At 47.7% G+C, this 15,605-nt stretch overlaps 1 protein-coding gene across 7 annotated transcripts in view; it reads left to right on the forward strand.

Moving 5' to 3' along the window:
• KIAA0232 (KIAA0232 ortholog) overlaps positions 1–15,605 on the forward strand; it is a 96,714-nt gene that overhangs the window by 78,216 nt on the left and 2,893 nt on the right. For 4 of the 7 annotated variants that reach the window (XM_021938246.2, XM_021938247.2, XM_021938252.2 and 1 more), the window contains 3 exons: positions 1,210–1,278; positions 6,891–6,999; positions 11,983–12,080. In XM_021938246.2, the coding sequence (XP_021793938.1) occupies positions 1,210–1,278; positions 6,891–6,999; positions 11,983–12,080 (276 nt within the window). The remainder of the gene's footprint in view (positions 1–1,209; positions 1,279–6,890; positions 7,000–11,982; positions 12,081–15,605) is intronic. The other 3 variants (XM_021938249.2, XM_021938248.2, XM_021938250.2) reach the window with 2 other exon arrangements.

Consider the following 15,605-nt stretch of genomic DNA (forward strand, 5'->3'; position numbering starts at 1 on the left):
ACCTATAAAGAGGTATCTTGCTTTATACAAAGTACATATTCTAGAAGCTGTGTGGGTTATATGTGACGGCTATGGAATGAGGATAATACTAAGTTTTGTGAATGAGAGTCATTGAACCCCTCCACCGTATGCCCAAGAAATGGCTTGAGGTTAAACTGATTGTACAAGAAATAACACTTAAGACAATAACCTGTTTCACAAAAAAAAGCGTAGCAGTCTGCCCACTTTTCCACTGTTTTCGATATGTGAGTGCCTGGCCTTTCTCCAGAAACAGCTTATTTAATTTTGTTTTTGTTTTTGTTTTGTTCTGGGGACAGTGTCACTCTGTCGCCCAGGCTTGAGTGCAGTGATGCGATCTCAGCTCACTGCAACCTCCACCTCCCAGGTTCAAGTGATTCTCCTGCCTCAGCCTCCTAAGTAGCTGGCATTAAAGGCATGCACCACCACGCCTGGCAAATTATTTGTATTTTTAGTAGAGACAGGGTTTCACCAGGTTGACCAGGCTGGTCTCGAACTCCTGACTTCAAGTCATCCACCTGCCTTGGCCTCCCAAAGTGTTGGGATTACAGGCGTGAGCCGCCACGTCCGGCCAAGCTTATTGAAAAAAAGAGATGGAGGTGTTTAGAAGTCATGCTACCTGTGGCCGGAGAGCAGATGAGTGTTGCCCTTCCTCCCAACTGTCCTGCACACCCTCCCCTCTCCTGTACACCCAAAATGTACAATTTTGGATTGTACATCCAAATCCTACCCATACCGTGAGACTTCCTTCGTATGCCACCTCCTTCACTGACACTTTTCCTAATTCCCTCTCTCCCCTGCTCCAGCCACACTCTGCATCAGAATTAATTTCGCCCCTCTCTTAATTTTCATGCACTTTATGCCGCTTTTTGATTGCATTTTCCATTTCTCATGAGTTATTTATATCCTGGACTATAAGCTCCTTGTGGCTGTGGATCATACCTTACTCATTTGTCCATCAGAGTGCCCAGGTGTGGGGCTGCTTGCCTGTGATTCTAGGAAGCCCCCAGGTGACTTGAGAGTCATTGCTCTAATCAGCTACCTAGAGACCTGTAGAGGATGAATTTAATCCTATTGAAGCACTGCTAAGAAAAAACCCAGTAATGTTGTTAGCCTTTATCTGTTTGTTTATTGCCCCATTTTTCATCCTTAAATACTCCTTCATGTACTTTGTATTTCACCTGGTTCCAGATTGGGAAGAAAGAAAAAGAGGAAAGAAGCAAGATTCTACATACCACTACCATATTCCTTCGCTTTCTAGTATGTTGATGTATTTATGTGTTATCAGAATTCTGGGTTTCCTTGAAAGGTCTTAGCCGCCAAAAACATTCCCAGAGGACATTTTGGGATGGTCTGATAGTTTAGATGTTGCCAGCACTGCTCTCTCGGCAGCGTTGTTACAGTTCAGAAGTCGGGTTCAAGCTTACTTCATAGATTCATCTGAGATATGGAAGAGGCTGAGAGAGTGACCTGAAGGGACAGTTTGGGGCCAGCCTGGTACTAGAACCTGTATCTTTCTGTTCTGTCACATTGTTTGGTCAGTTTTAAAGGTGCTTTTAAGAGGATGTGCTTCCGACCCTCTTCCTGAGTCAGTCCAGTCTTTTCAGAAAGCAATCTGGGAGGCGTGTTTGAAGATCAGTAGAACCCCATCTATTTCAGACCTAGATGATGAAACTGTAGGATTTCCAATAGAACTGGTGTCTAAGAGCATGAAAATATGATTATTTTCCAAAGTTTAGTGTAGTTCAATTCAGCAAACATTTAGTGAATAGCTGTTTACATGCCTGTTGCTAACATAGGTGTTCTGGGTGAATGAGACTTTGTCCTTGCCCATACAGAATTCAGTGTAGTGAAGATGACCAACTTGTACCATGTTACTTCTTTTAACTGAAGCAGGTAATTTATTCATGTGGTTCAAATTCAGAAGTTACAAGTGTATATGTACATACACAGTGAAAGGCTCCCTCCCCGGCAGCAACCACTAGTGTGAGGTCTGATGTATTCGCCAAGGATATTTTTTGCACGTATAAACAAATGAATGTTCATATGTATTTCTTCCTATATTTTCTTTTTACTGAAATAGTACTTTATTGTAATCATCCTTCCTTTTTTTATTTTCTGCATACTATTCCATTGTATGGATATACCATAATCTGCCTAGTCAGTTCTTTATCTTTTAGGGCATTTGACCAATGCAATTTTAGGTGCTGTAGGTAGAATGGTGGAGGGGAGCACAGAATGCTGTGGGAACCTGCAGGAGAAACCTCCTACCCTGTGAAGGTTGAGGAAGGCTTCTTGAGCGTACCTGAGTGTCCAGAGTAGAAGGAAGGAGGCAGGGCAGTCCAGGCAGAAGGAACAGCAGAAGCAAGGGTAAAGAGAGTTGAATCTGCTGATGTGTGCAGGGCAGCTGTGAACAGTTATCTCATGGTCTCTGGAGTATAAACCGTACAGTTAAGAGTAGCACAGATGAAGCACAGTGTGCCTTGGCATCTGTACATACATTGGTGGTGAAAATGTTCTTGTTGTTTCCTTGGTTGCCAACTTAGTACCAAGCACCTTGAGGCACAGAAAATAAGCAAAAGACTTACTTGCTGTCTTCAGGGAATTTCAGTCTACTCAGGAGAGGAGCTCACTGTGCTGTGGAGGTCAGCAGGTCTGGAGGGACAGAAAGGCTCTGATGAGTGAAGAAGGAGTGGGGGTCAGGGGTCTTCCTGGTGATGGGCCACCTAGCCCATCTATGTTGAGGCTTCTGTCACCACTATCCTACTGGATGCCCATGTAGACCTCATGCGGTAGGTGATTTTCCCCATTTCTGAAGACACATAGGCTCTAACAGGTGAGACAGCTGCCCCACATCCCAGCGTGAGGGGCAGGCAAAGCATTTTCCGCCGCTTTGCACCTCTGTGAACTGAGGAAAGCTCACACCAGCAGTTCTGCGTTTCATTTGTCTCTGTTGCACTCAGCATCTCTTCACTGATGTTTCTTTTCTTCCTTCCCAGAGAACAAGGTACATGGAAGTCTTGCTTCTCCTGGTGTGACCCAAATGAGAGCTGATTGTGGCAAAGGGGCAAGATTCCCAGAGTCAAACTAAAACCAGGCGCCTTTCTCATTACCCAAACTAGGAGTATTTTGTGAGAATGTAAAGCTTGGAGCCTTTGTTTCCTTCACCCAGCTTCCACCTTCTAAAGAATTTCTGAATTTTACTTCTGTTGCTAAAAACATTTCTGGTTAGGCTTTTTGGATTAAGTTTATGTCTTCTTTTCACTGTTTCATTCATTCATCAGCTATTTCTTATGTACCTGCTCGGCCAGGTACTATTCTTGGTGCTGGAAATAAGTAACAAAGCTCTCGGTGCTGGTGGAGTCACATCCCACCTTGGGGAGCTGACAATGAACATGTTAAGTTATATAGTGTATTACAACATAAATGCTGTTGGAAAGGAGGAGAGCTGGACGAGGGGCATTGGGGTTGGGAGTGATTGCAGGAGTTTGCTGTGTTACGGGCAGTATGAGAACAGGCTTCCTCGCCAAGGTGCAATTAAAGGAAATACTTAGAGGTAAGAGAGTGAGCCGAGAAGATGCCTGGCAGGAGAGGGAGGGCAGCACTCAGGCTGCTGCTGTGCCTACCTGTCCATGACAGCGACGTTCTGATCTGCTTTCAGCTTCCTCCATTGTCTCTTCATTCTTTTCATTCCCAGCTACACCAGAAGTTGAATTAATACATTAGATGGTGTATTAGATGAACATAGCATGATCCAGCCTAGAAGTTACAAATGGCTGAGAGGAGAGATGTCATGACAAGATGCATATTCCTTGAATATGTTTACTGAAGTATAAAACGGGACAAATAAGTCCCTGCCATAGGAACTGACATTCAAATGGAAGATGCAGAAAAAAGACCCCCAAATTTATAGTAGAAACTGGTGTGCTCTTCACAGTGGTTTCAGCAAAAGAGAGAGAGGCCGGGCGCGGTGGCTCAAGCCTGTAATCCCAGCACTTTGGGAGGCCGAGACGGGCGGATCACGAGGTCAGGAGATCGAGACCATCCTGGCTAACACGGTGAAACCCCGTCTCTACTAAAAATACAAAAAAACTAGCCGGGCGAGGTGGCGGGCGCCTGTAGTCCCAGCTACTCGGGAGGCTGAGACCGGAGAATGGCGTGAACCTGGGAGGCGGAGCTTGCAGTGAGCTGAGATCCGGCCACTGCACTCCAGCCTGGGCGACAGAGCGAGACTGCGTCTCAAAAAAAAAAAAAAAAAAAAAAAAGAGAGAGAGAAGAAATGATGTATGAGATAGTCAGAGACTGTTGGCCTGGGGAGACTTTTCTTTACGTCAGCAGACACTGAGTATCTACTTTGTGCGGGGGCCCTGTACTTGGAGATGCAAAGATGAAGAAGATGTGGTCCCCTCAGGAAGCTTACAGTCGGGTTCTGCTGGGATCTAAACTCCTCTTGGTTCATGCTGCCCCTGCTCCCCAGGTGCCTGGCCCCTCCAGCCTGCTTTCCCTGACCTGTCCCATCCCCCACCATGAACTCACTCCCTTTCTTGATGTTAATCCTCAAGAAAGGATGAAAAGATAAGCAGCATATTTAAACTGATCATTCCTGCAAAGAGCCTTTTCTTTCTCAAATAAGAGCCTGTTAACCTCTAAATCCATTTATCTTCAATAGCACCTTAGGGAGCTGACGGAGAGAGTTCTGAGTGGGGCACCTTCCTTGCTCCCCCTGAGTAGCACTAAGGAATCTCACAGGACAGGCTAGACCTTTCTAAGAGGTCTTAGAGTGTAGGGAATTGCATGCCAGGTGCTGTTAGCCACCTTGAAAGAACTGCAGGCCTTGCGTGGTGCCGCCTTGTTTGCAGGAAGCCCAGCTCTGTCCATTCCCCTGGACCTAGCATCTGTTTATCCCAATTTTTATTGTTAGGATAAGCTGTAGGAGAAAATAGCAAAGGTTAACTTGACTTCTCTGGGTAGACAGTACAATTCTCCTTCAGTTTCTGACTTAGGAGTGTTTCCAAAAAGTTAAGTGAAAACAAAAGTTGGAAGTGTTTCCCTTTTAGTTACATGACAAACACTCATTACTGAATTGAACAGTTTTAGACCCATAAATAATTAAGTTAAAAGTGTAACAAAATCCTATTAGGAAATTGATGATCCATTTGTTTCTAAAACACTTTGGATTTTAAACTTGAACACGTAATGAAATGTCTTTCAAAGCAGTGATGATGGGTGCAGTGTTCACAGGCCTCTCCACTGAGCAGGTGTCTACTGGGAACGCAGCATTAGGGGATGTGGGTGGTAGAAAGATACAGTGGCCAAGCCTCACCCTGGGTGAGCGAGCTGGTGGCAGGCTCACCCTCTCAGGCACAGTGAGGAAGGCACACAGAAGGGGGTTGCCCTGACTGCTAGCATGCCAGGTATACATGGTGACTGAAGCTGCCACAAGTCTTCTATTGACCACACTACAAGGACTCTCCTTGGTCACCAATGATAGCTGTTGTCTGTCTGCCATTGGCCACACTATCCAGTTCTCACTGGCCAAGCAGGTGGGGCCCAGCCAGGACTTGAGAATCCCACTGGGTAAGGATGGATCCTGGGTTCAGGCTGGGTCCCTCTTCTGGGCCTGGACAACTTCCAGATGTGAAGGATGTGAGTCTCTCCTGCTCTCAGGAGTCATTCTCATCTCATTTGCTTGACTGTCTCCTATTTAAATTTGAATCATGGAATTTGAATTTGTAATTTGGTTTTAACCTTAGTTTCCTTCTGGTTCGCACCTAAGCAAGATAATTTTAAGACATTTAGGTCAATAACTCTGCCTATAAGAATTTCCGTTGGGCCAGGGGTGGTGGCTTACGCCTGTAATCCCAGCACTTTGGGAGGCCGAGGCAGGCAGATCACCTGAGGTCACAAGTTCGAGACCAGCCTGGCCAACATGGTAAAACCTTGTCTCTACTAAAAATACAAAAATTAGCCAGGGTGGTGGTACATGCCTGTAGTCCCAGCTACTCGGGAAGCTAAGGCACGAGACTCATTTGAACACTGGAGGCAAAATTTGCAGTGAGCTGAGATCGCACCACTGCACTCCAGCCTGGGTGACAGAGTGAGACTCTGTCTCGAAAAAAAAAAAAAAGAATTTTCTTTTATTCCATTTCTTCTTTGACTTACTTCTGCCTGAGTATATGAGAGAGAAGAGGGTTCCCCTGTTCTCTTCAGAGCACCTCCTGCCAGTGAAGGCTCAGGGCTTCCCCGTTAGCTCTGTGCACTATGGAACCTGGAAGTTTGCCTTACCTGGGGGCGTTTTTATTACATTATATTTTTGGCTTGTAAGAGTTTTTTTGGTTAAGATTTTCAAGTCGCTTCCCATCTAAGTACTTCTTAAGCAATACTTTATACACTCTGAACACGCTGGCTTTTAAAATGCACCTTTTTCAGAATTGTATAAAAACTCACCAGTTGACTGGGCATGGTGGCTCATGCCTGTAATCGCAGCACTTTGGGAGGCCACGCTGGGCAGATTGCTTGAGCTCAGGAGTTCGAGACCAGCCTGACCAACATGGCGAAACCCTGTTTCTACAAAAAGCACAAAAAATGAGCCAGGCATGGTGATGCCCACCTGTAGTCCCAGCTACTTGCAAAGCTGAGGCGGGAGGATCACTTGAACCCTGGAGGTGGAGGTTGCAGTGAGCTAAGATCGTGCTACTGCACTCCAGCCTGGGCGACAGACCCAGACCCTAGCTCAAAAAGAAAGAAAGAAAAATCAAAAAACCTCTCCAATGTAAACGTTCTGGGTTTATAATCTATAAATAATGCTTGAATATTCTTCCTCTAACTTGAGAGTTGATACACTTTTTTTATATTTGGTTTAATCTAAACAGTTCCCTGTATTGAACACTGATATACAAGGAATGAATAGAAGTCAAGAAAAACAGACCTGGTGGGAAAAAGCCTTGTACTCTCCTCTTTTTCCTGCATCAGAGTGTGAAGGTAAGGAGACCTCTTTAGTTCATTCATTCATTCCAATTTGTAATTTATTAAGAGCAATAATTTCTTTTTCTATGGACATCAGTCCAAGAAACATTTACCAAGAGGTTTCTGTGTGGGTGGCACTGTGTCATGCACTGGGACACAGACGAATGAGAACTGGGTCCTGCTCTGAAACAGCCTCAACCTGCTGGAGGGAAAGGCATGGAAACGCATCCAAGCATTCCTGACCATGGATGAGATGTGCATGAGCCACCATCGAGTCACAGAGGAGGAAATAGCGGGCAGTCCCTGTGAAGAGAGTTGCCCGCACAGAGGCAGGAGGGTCGCAGCCAGGGGAAAGCACAGGGCCCCATGGCTTAGCTGAGGCGGGAGAAACAGACATGGCAGGACTCTGTGGGAAGGTTTGAGGGCTTGGCTAAGTCAGGTCCGGAGAGACAGGGCAGGAGGCTGTCAGAAGGTTTGAGGGCTTGGCTAGGTTAGGTAGCATCTAACATGCAGGAAGGGAACGCCGTTCACAGAATTTAAATTGGAGGTTGTCAAGGTCCGATGTTGTTGAGAACAATTCTAGTAACAGTGGAAATGGAATTGAAAAACTGAAGGGTATTGGCCAGGGTTTTAGGCTCTTGCAGTAGTTTGGGAGCCATAAGCTAAAGGGCTGGACTGAGGTAATAATCACAGGGACAGAGAAAAGGAAACAGGACCGAGAGGTTTTGTAGAGGAGGAGCTTGTTGGATGACTTTCTGTGAGGGGTAGTTATGGGAGTGTAGGTAGAGAGGGAGACAGGAGTGGGCGCTGATACGGTGAGGAAGATTTTAGTGTAGGGTATTTTTTGAATGGGCAGTCTGTGAGGCCTTCCAGGTAGACTCCCAGAAGTTATTAAGAAACCCTGACTTGAAATTTTGGGAGAAGTAAGAACTAAGGATGCAACCAGAATTGATTAGCTCAGGAAGTTCAGCTTGTCCAGATTGTGGTCTCCTGGGCTTCTATTGGCTACCACATTTATTCAACAGCAGCCTCCTGTCAGAGCCCTGAAGGGGTTATGCAAATCTCTTGCATTTAAATTTACGGGTTCACGTTTGTCACATGCCCTCAGGTAATTTGTAGTTAGTGTGGAGCCAAGTGACTTCTCTCACTAGCCAGGACGCCCTGCACACGCCTGTGCTGTCCTCGGAAAGCTTTCCTGGCACTCCTCGGCAGCATGAGCTGTACTGATGGGGTGGAAGGCCGGATCGGCCAGGGTGACTCTAGGAGTGGAGCGTGTGCGATTCTCTGGTCTGTAGCCACAGACAGCTTCCCAAGACCCTGCCTTCCTCCTTCCCAGAGGTTCAGCTGGGGCATAAGGAGAGTGTAGAGCTGAGTCTTCACTGTTAACGTCTTTGTTGATTGAACAGCATTTATTAAAGACCCATTCCTGCTGCCGCCCTACCGTTGGCTCATATCTGGACAGCCTTGATGACGTGCAAGGCGCTCGCAAGTTTTATATAATTCCCACAAGAACCTTAGGAGATGCCCCCCGCTGGTTTTCAGATGAGGAAGCTGAGTCTCAAGTTGAGTACTGTAATTTGCCCGAAATCACAGTTAACTGTTAAGCATGGGCTAGAATCTAGGTTGTGATTCTTGTGGTCCAGAAGTTTTGCCCTGTACGGCAGCTGCCTGCGCTTGGTACCAAGGTAGATGCCAGGGCAGTAGGAGCACAGACCTTCCCTTCATGTGTGTCCAGTCTGGTAAACTGGGCAAGTGTAAGACACAGACACAGTTAATGGAATGCAGGTGGGATGTGGCCAGAGCTGGGCCACAGAGGGCCTCTGAGGAAGAGCTAGCAGGGAGAGGAGGACGCCACTTGGTGGCGAAGAACCAATTCCTTGCAGTGGCATAGGATGATTTTCAAAACAGAGTTCATGTTTCTTTATAAAGGGCAACCTTGGCACCCTTAGTCCAGTTTTCTGTCATTAGTTAGTAAAGAATCCAGTTCCAACTCTTAGCTCTAGGTTCCTGGTTATCTGTACATCTCTTAGTAGATACTGGTGTTTGTACGTAATACTTTTGTTTTTACGGTGAAGTGGTATATAGAGAGACTCTTCAGTGCATAAATGCTGGTAATTATTTCTTTTGAATGACCTTTAGCTCACAGTGTGAGTTAAGTCCCTGCATATTTGCCCTGTAGCATCATGAAGCATCCTTCTTTAGCTTATGTGGGTTGGGGTATGTAGTCTCAGAAGGATAGCCAAGAAAACAGGTAGTCACCCACTCAGCAGAAGCGGTGGGGACTCCTGATGCTTCTAACGTTGCATATGGTTCGTCACAAGCAGGTGCTGCTCTGAGCCAGGGGTTGACCTGGGAGCTCACAGCATCTCTGGAAAGGAAGAATAGCATTGTCCCCTTTACAGTAAGGCGGACAAGAGGCTCAGAAAAGAGGCAGCTTGTGGAGGTACCCATATAAGAAAGCCCAAGCTTTTTGCAGTCTGCCACCTGCTGGCCTTGCTGTGTATTCGTGTGTGCATCCATTCAGCACTTGGGTTAGGCACCGTTCTAGACTCTGGGGATGCATCGGCAGACAGATCGTGTCCCTGTCCTCCTCCTGCTCAGGTACCTTCTCAACAGGGACTTAAGGAAACAGGACACACACCATGTGACAGCTGGGGCTGCCTGCAGGGAGAGGTGCCAGGCAGCAGTGGCTTGTGCAGGGGAGGAGTGCATTGGGTATGCCCCAGCATGACTGGCAAAGAGGGGATGGCATGGGAGTGTGGTGGGGGTGAGGCCAGCCAGGGCAGCTGGGAGCCAGACCACAGAGGGCCTTATAGACTGTGTGCACCAGCAGTGCTGTCCCAAACAGCAGTCTCCACAGCTCACGCCCCTGGATTTTCAGTGCTTTCAAGACTCAAGTAATGTAAGTGTCTGGATGACTTTAGCATTAAAAACAGAGAGTCCTGCAGGGAAGCAGTATAGACAGTCGGTGAAGGGCTCAGGATTGAGAACTGTATTGGAATCCAGAGTCTCTTTCCCCAGCTGTTAGGCTTTGGGTGCTGACCGAACCTTTCTGTGCCTCTGTAGTCTGTATGTATAAAAGGAGGCTAGAGGAATGCCTTCGTTGTAGAGTAAAGTGCCTAGAACAGTGCCTGGCATGTCGTCATGGCCTGAAACAGGGTGGCGGTCAACTTGAGCATCATGAAAACTGTCAACAGCAGGTCAGCATCACCTTTTCCAAGTACCCTGTGGCACAATAAAACCCTCTTGTGTGTACAGAATTCCGAAAGCAGGAAGAGAAAATGAAAGAGTGGCGTGTGGAAATGGGCCTGCCTGCCTCTGAGCATATCCTCATCAAGGAAACCATGTCCTCCCCACTCCATGCCCCTCAGCCAGTATAAGTGGTGGCCAAATGGAGTGGGCAATGGAGTGAGAGGTCAGCCAAGGAAAAGATGCCTCCTTAGGAGAGATGAAGCCAGCCTCAGCAGAGGACACAGGGCATCCTCCCCAGCTGCCCTAGGGTGACCATGCCTCCAAGCCTGTGGCTTTGATCAGCAGTGGTCATAGGTGCAATGTGTGTGCCAGGCACTGTGCTTGAGGCTTCACCTCTTTGAATTTGCACAGAAATGTAGGAGGGAAAATGGTGATGTTCTCATCTTAGAGATGAGGATACTAGGGCTCAAAGAGGTTAAATAATTTGCACAAAGTTACATCACAAGTAAATAGCGTGACCTGGAATTGACTGAAGTCTGTCTAATCCCAGAGCCTGGGGTATTCTCATGAACCTCAACTAGTAACTTGGAATTCTTGGAGCCATCAGAGTGAACAGAAGCTTGTGGAGAGTCTTCCATGTGGCCAGTGCAGCTGCAGGCAGCAGCCCAGCGGGGTCCAGGTGGTCTTACCCTTGGCACAGCCTCGCTACCCTGTGCCAAGGTAGAAGGGTGCAGCAGTCACTTGCTCCAGCCTTGTCCTTTGGGGTGTTGTGCAAGGGGTAGGCATGCCATCTCATCGAACTGCCTTGTGGTAACTCTTATGGCAGGGGATGGGGGCTGTGATCTGCTTTGGAGGATGTAGACGCTCAAGGGTGTTAAAGGACTTTTGCACCATGAATGTCAAAGCCAGAGTCCAAAACCCTGGCCAAGTTCCTCCTTTTCCTCTGCACTGTGCCTCTGCCCCAGCTGTGTTTCTCATGGAGGTAAGGGGAGTAAGAGGCTGTTCTGGATGAAGACCAGCAGTTCTCAGTGCATTAGAATTGCTTGGGAGCAGTTCTGCCTTTCAGAAAGTGCCCAGCCCCTGCCCGGGACAGTTCATTTGGAATCTCTGGCAGGAGTCTAAGCCTCTGTAAAGCCCCCGGATGATGAGAATATGCAGCCAGGGTTGAGAACCACTGGGCTCATTGGATTTATTTGATTTCTTCTCATCCCAGTTTCTTTCCCGTTTTGTGGGCCGTTTGCCTGATGGAATCGCTGGCACCATTTCTTTTCCCTAGTCATAGATGAGATACATGGTTCAGTATGTTGTTGAGTTGAGGAAGAACACACAAGGACGTGACCCTGTGTTGTTTCTCCATTGCGTTCCCTCCTGTCTGAGCTGCCTTTGTTCTTCTGTTCTATGAGCGTGCTATGATGCACCGTCTGTCTCCTCCTTCCATTTGTCGTGGAGAGCACGGGCCCTGTGGGTCTCTCTGTCCTATGTTCCCAGGGCCGATCACATTACAGGTGTGAACAGAAGCTTGTCCAGTGAATGTCTCGTGGTAGAATAACAGGAGTATATGGTTATGCTGGCCTATTTTTTTTTTTTAACTCACTAAACCAAGAATTTTTGTCAGTGTAGCATTTTTTTCTCTTACACACCTGCCTGGCTGTGCTTTCAGTGATGACTTAAAATCTCCGAAGGGTTGGGAGACCTAACTGATCTAACTTTTTAGTGAAAATGAAACAAGAATGTATGTTTCATAACTGTGTCTTAATGGAATTTCCCCCTTTCCCTCTTTTCCCTTCTCCATTCAAAATGATTAAGAATGTTACACAAATGCCAAGGGAGAGAGTGGTTTAGAAGAATGTCCAGATGCTAAAGAGACACCCAGTAATGAAGAGCGCCTGTTAGATTTTAATAGGGTAAGTGGACTGTCCGCCTCCTCCTCATTAACTTACAAACAGCCACCACCTCCACTTGTCCCTCTAGTCAAAAACCTGGGAGTCATGTGAGTAGACCCCACCTCCCAGGAACCAGCCAGGTCTGCGGGTGCAGACTTCCTCTTCTCTGGCCTTGGTTTTGAGTCTGCATTATCCCCGCCAACCCCCTTGACTGTTGACTGCCAGTGCTTCCTGAAGAATCCCCAGCTCTCTCCCCAGTCTTGGCTCCACACTACTGCCAGAGGGCATTGTATTACAAATGCAGAGCTGGCCCTCTTGCTCCTTGGGTGGGCACTCTTTTCATCTTTCTTTTTTCTTTTTTTTTTTTTTTTTGTTTACCTAGTAAGTGGGAGACCTAGCCTTGTCGTCTTTGAAAAGTGCAGCCGGAGGCAGCCTTGCCAGTGTGCTTCTTGCCGCTGTCCTGGCTTCTGCAGAACCATCCTGCCCCGTCCGTGTCCTTGCTGCACTCTGTGCACAGCTCTTCTTGCTGCAGCCAGAGCATTTTCCTGCGTTCAATTTCTGCTTGTCTGCCTCTTCCACAAGCCCTGGGCACCGTGAAGGCGGGTGCAGGGCCTGTGCCTGGTTTAGTCTAGTCTTAGACCTTCCCCAATTAAGCAGGCCGGCAGGCAAATGAACCTAAGGAAAATTCTTTTTCTTTAGTATGAATTGTCAGTGTATTAGGGTTCTCCAGAGGGACAGAACTAATGGAATAGGTATATATATAAAGAGGAGTTTAGTAAGTATTAACTTGCACAGTCACAAGGTCCCACAATAGGTCATCTGCAAGCTGAGGAGCAAAGAGAGCCAGTCCAAGTCCCAGAGCTGAAGAACTTGGAGTCCAACGTTCGAGGGCAGGAAGCATCCAGCACAGGAGAAAGATGTAGGCTGGGAGGCTAGGCCAGTCTAGTCTTTTCACGTTTTTCTGCCTGCTTTATATTCTAGCTGTGCTGGCAGCTGATTAGATGGTTCCCACCCAGATTAAGGGTGGGTCTGGCTTTCCCAGTCCACTGACTCAAATGTGAATCTCCTTTGGCAACACCCTCACAGACACACCCAGGATCAATACTTTGCATCTTTCAATCCAATCAAGTTAAGACTCAGTATTCACCATCACACATCTACCCCTTGTCAGTGTGAACCCATCTCCTGAAATTATGCATAATCTTCAAATAAAGACAATAATAAGGTCATAATTATACCTAACATAATACAGCTATCCTTCATACAACCGGAAAAGCACCAATCCCAAACCAAAATACTATTACATAGAGTTAATACTTAAATGCTGATATGAAGTCAATAAATCTTATGTCAGCCGGGCACAGTGGCTCACACTTGTAATCCCAACACTTTGGGAGGTTAAGGTGGGCGGATCACCTGAGGTCAGGAGTTCAAGACCAGCCTGGCCAACATGGCAAAACCCCCTCTCTACTAAAAATACAAAAATTAGCTGGGCATGGTGGTGCATGCCTGTAATCCCAGCTACTTGGGAGGCTGAAGCAGGAGAATTGCTTGAACCCGGGAGGTGGAGATTGCAGTGAGCTGAGATCGCGCCACTGCACTCCAGCCTAGGTGACAGAGCAAAACTCCATCATTCATTCATACATACACACATGCACACACATACATACATACACATACATACATAGATAAATCGTGTCACATTATAAAGGACAAAACAAAATGAGATTTTCTTAGTACAAGTGTATACGTGCACAAACATGTTTTTAACAAAAGAAGGAAGAAATACTGAAGACAGGCCGGGCGCGGTGGCTCAAGCCTGTAATCCCAGCACTTTGGGAGGCCGAGACGGGCGGATCACGAGGTCAGGAGATCGAGACCATCCTGGCTAACACAGTGAAACCTCGTCTCTACTAAAAAAAAAATACAAAAAACTAGCCGGGCGTGGTGGTGGCGCCTGTAGTCCCAGCTACTCGGGAGGCTGAGGCAGGAGAATGGCGGGAACCCGGGAGGCGGAGCTTGCAGTGAGCCGAGATCGCGCCACTGCACTCCAGCCTGGGCGACAGAGCGAGACTCTGCCTCAAAAAAAAAATAAAATAAAAAAAAAGAAATACTGAAGACAATTACAGTCCCGGTTTCTGCAGCTGGTCACATGGTCGTAGCTGGTATTGATGCCTACCTTCTTCTACTACCCGTTCTGTATTCCCTTTACCTTCAGCAAGCACCTCAGCAGGTCGTGGTTTTTTCCTGGTGGAGTGACCTAAACCTTCATTCCTGAAGAGTCTGGGCCGTTTGTATCCTGTCTGGATGGGGCTGTTGTAGTTTCCCATTAACTTTAATCACAGGGCACGTGATCCAGTGGACACTCAGTATTAACCACCAGTCAGTGTCCATTCAGGTCCTGTGAGAACTGACTGCCCAAGCACCTGTAGCATCATTATCCACGTCCTGCTGCCCACTGACCTGTCCGGCTCCACACATCAAGGCAGACGTTTGAGGCCCCCACCAGCTCTCTCCTCAGTGACTAGTTCACATCATCCTCCCAGCCTCAAATCCCAAACCAAGACGTGTTCCCCAGTCCTCTCTCTCATCTTCCACACACAGTCCGCCTGCCAGTCTTTACCGTTCCACCTCTCAGCCACTTCACATCCTCCTACTTCTCCTCCTCTCCATCATTACCGCTTTGTTCAAGCCACTGTCCCTGCTCCTGAACAGCTGCCATGGTATGTTCGTTGTCCTTCCTGCTTCCGTCATGCTTTCCAGCCTTCTCTCCACACGGTAGACAGATTGACCTCATGAGCAGTAGCTTGTTTAGTCCTCACAGCAACCCTGTGAGGTAGGTACTGTAGTCATGCCTGTGCTGCAAAATAGGAAACTGAAGCACAAAAACATCAAGCGCCGTGTATCCAAGGTCAGAGAGCCACAGATTCAATGTGGACCGGAACTCTGAACCTCAGCAGTCTGCCTCTAGGACCCATACTGCTAACCATGATGTCGCTTTGCTGTTGCATTTGAGACAGATCCAAACTCCCCGCCACGCCTCTACAGCCCTGTATGTTTTGCCCCCATCTGCCTTTGACCTCCTCTGCCTCTGCTCTCCCCTTAGTCTATGTGGCTTTTCTGTGCTTCTGCCTCAGGGGTTCTCAGCCAGGGACAGTACTGCCATGTGGAAATGAGGTGGCAGTGCTGCTAGTTACTATGGCACGGTGAGGGGAGCTTTGGTAATGACTGTGACTGGGGAGGGGCTACCACTGCGTCTAGTGTCCTGGGGTCCAGAGATGCTGACCGTCTGGTGTAGCGGGGACAGTCCCACACAACAGAGTGTTGGCACCTCAGCATGGCTGGCTTCTCAGCTGAGCAGGCCTCTTCTCAAAAGAACTCCCTTCCCAGCCACACCCATCCGCAGTGCCCCCCTCGCCATCTGTACCGTGTCACTGCAGAATCCCTTCCCAGCCACACCCGTCTGCAGTGTCCCCCTCGACATCTGAACTGTGTCACTGCAGCTGGCGCGTGTTGGTTTGCTCGTTCATCTCCCCGGCGGGCCTG

Source organism: Papio anubis, chromosome 3 (genome assembly GCF_008728515.1).
Source record: "Papio anubis isolate 15944 chromosome 3, Panubis1.0, whole genome shotgun sequence".
NCBI lineage: Eukaryota > Metazoa > Chordata > Mammalia > Primates > Cercopithecidae > Papio > Papio anubis.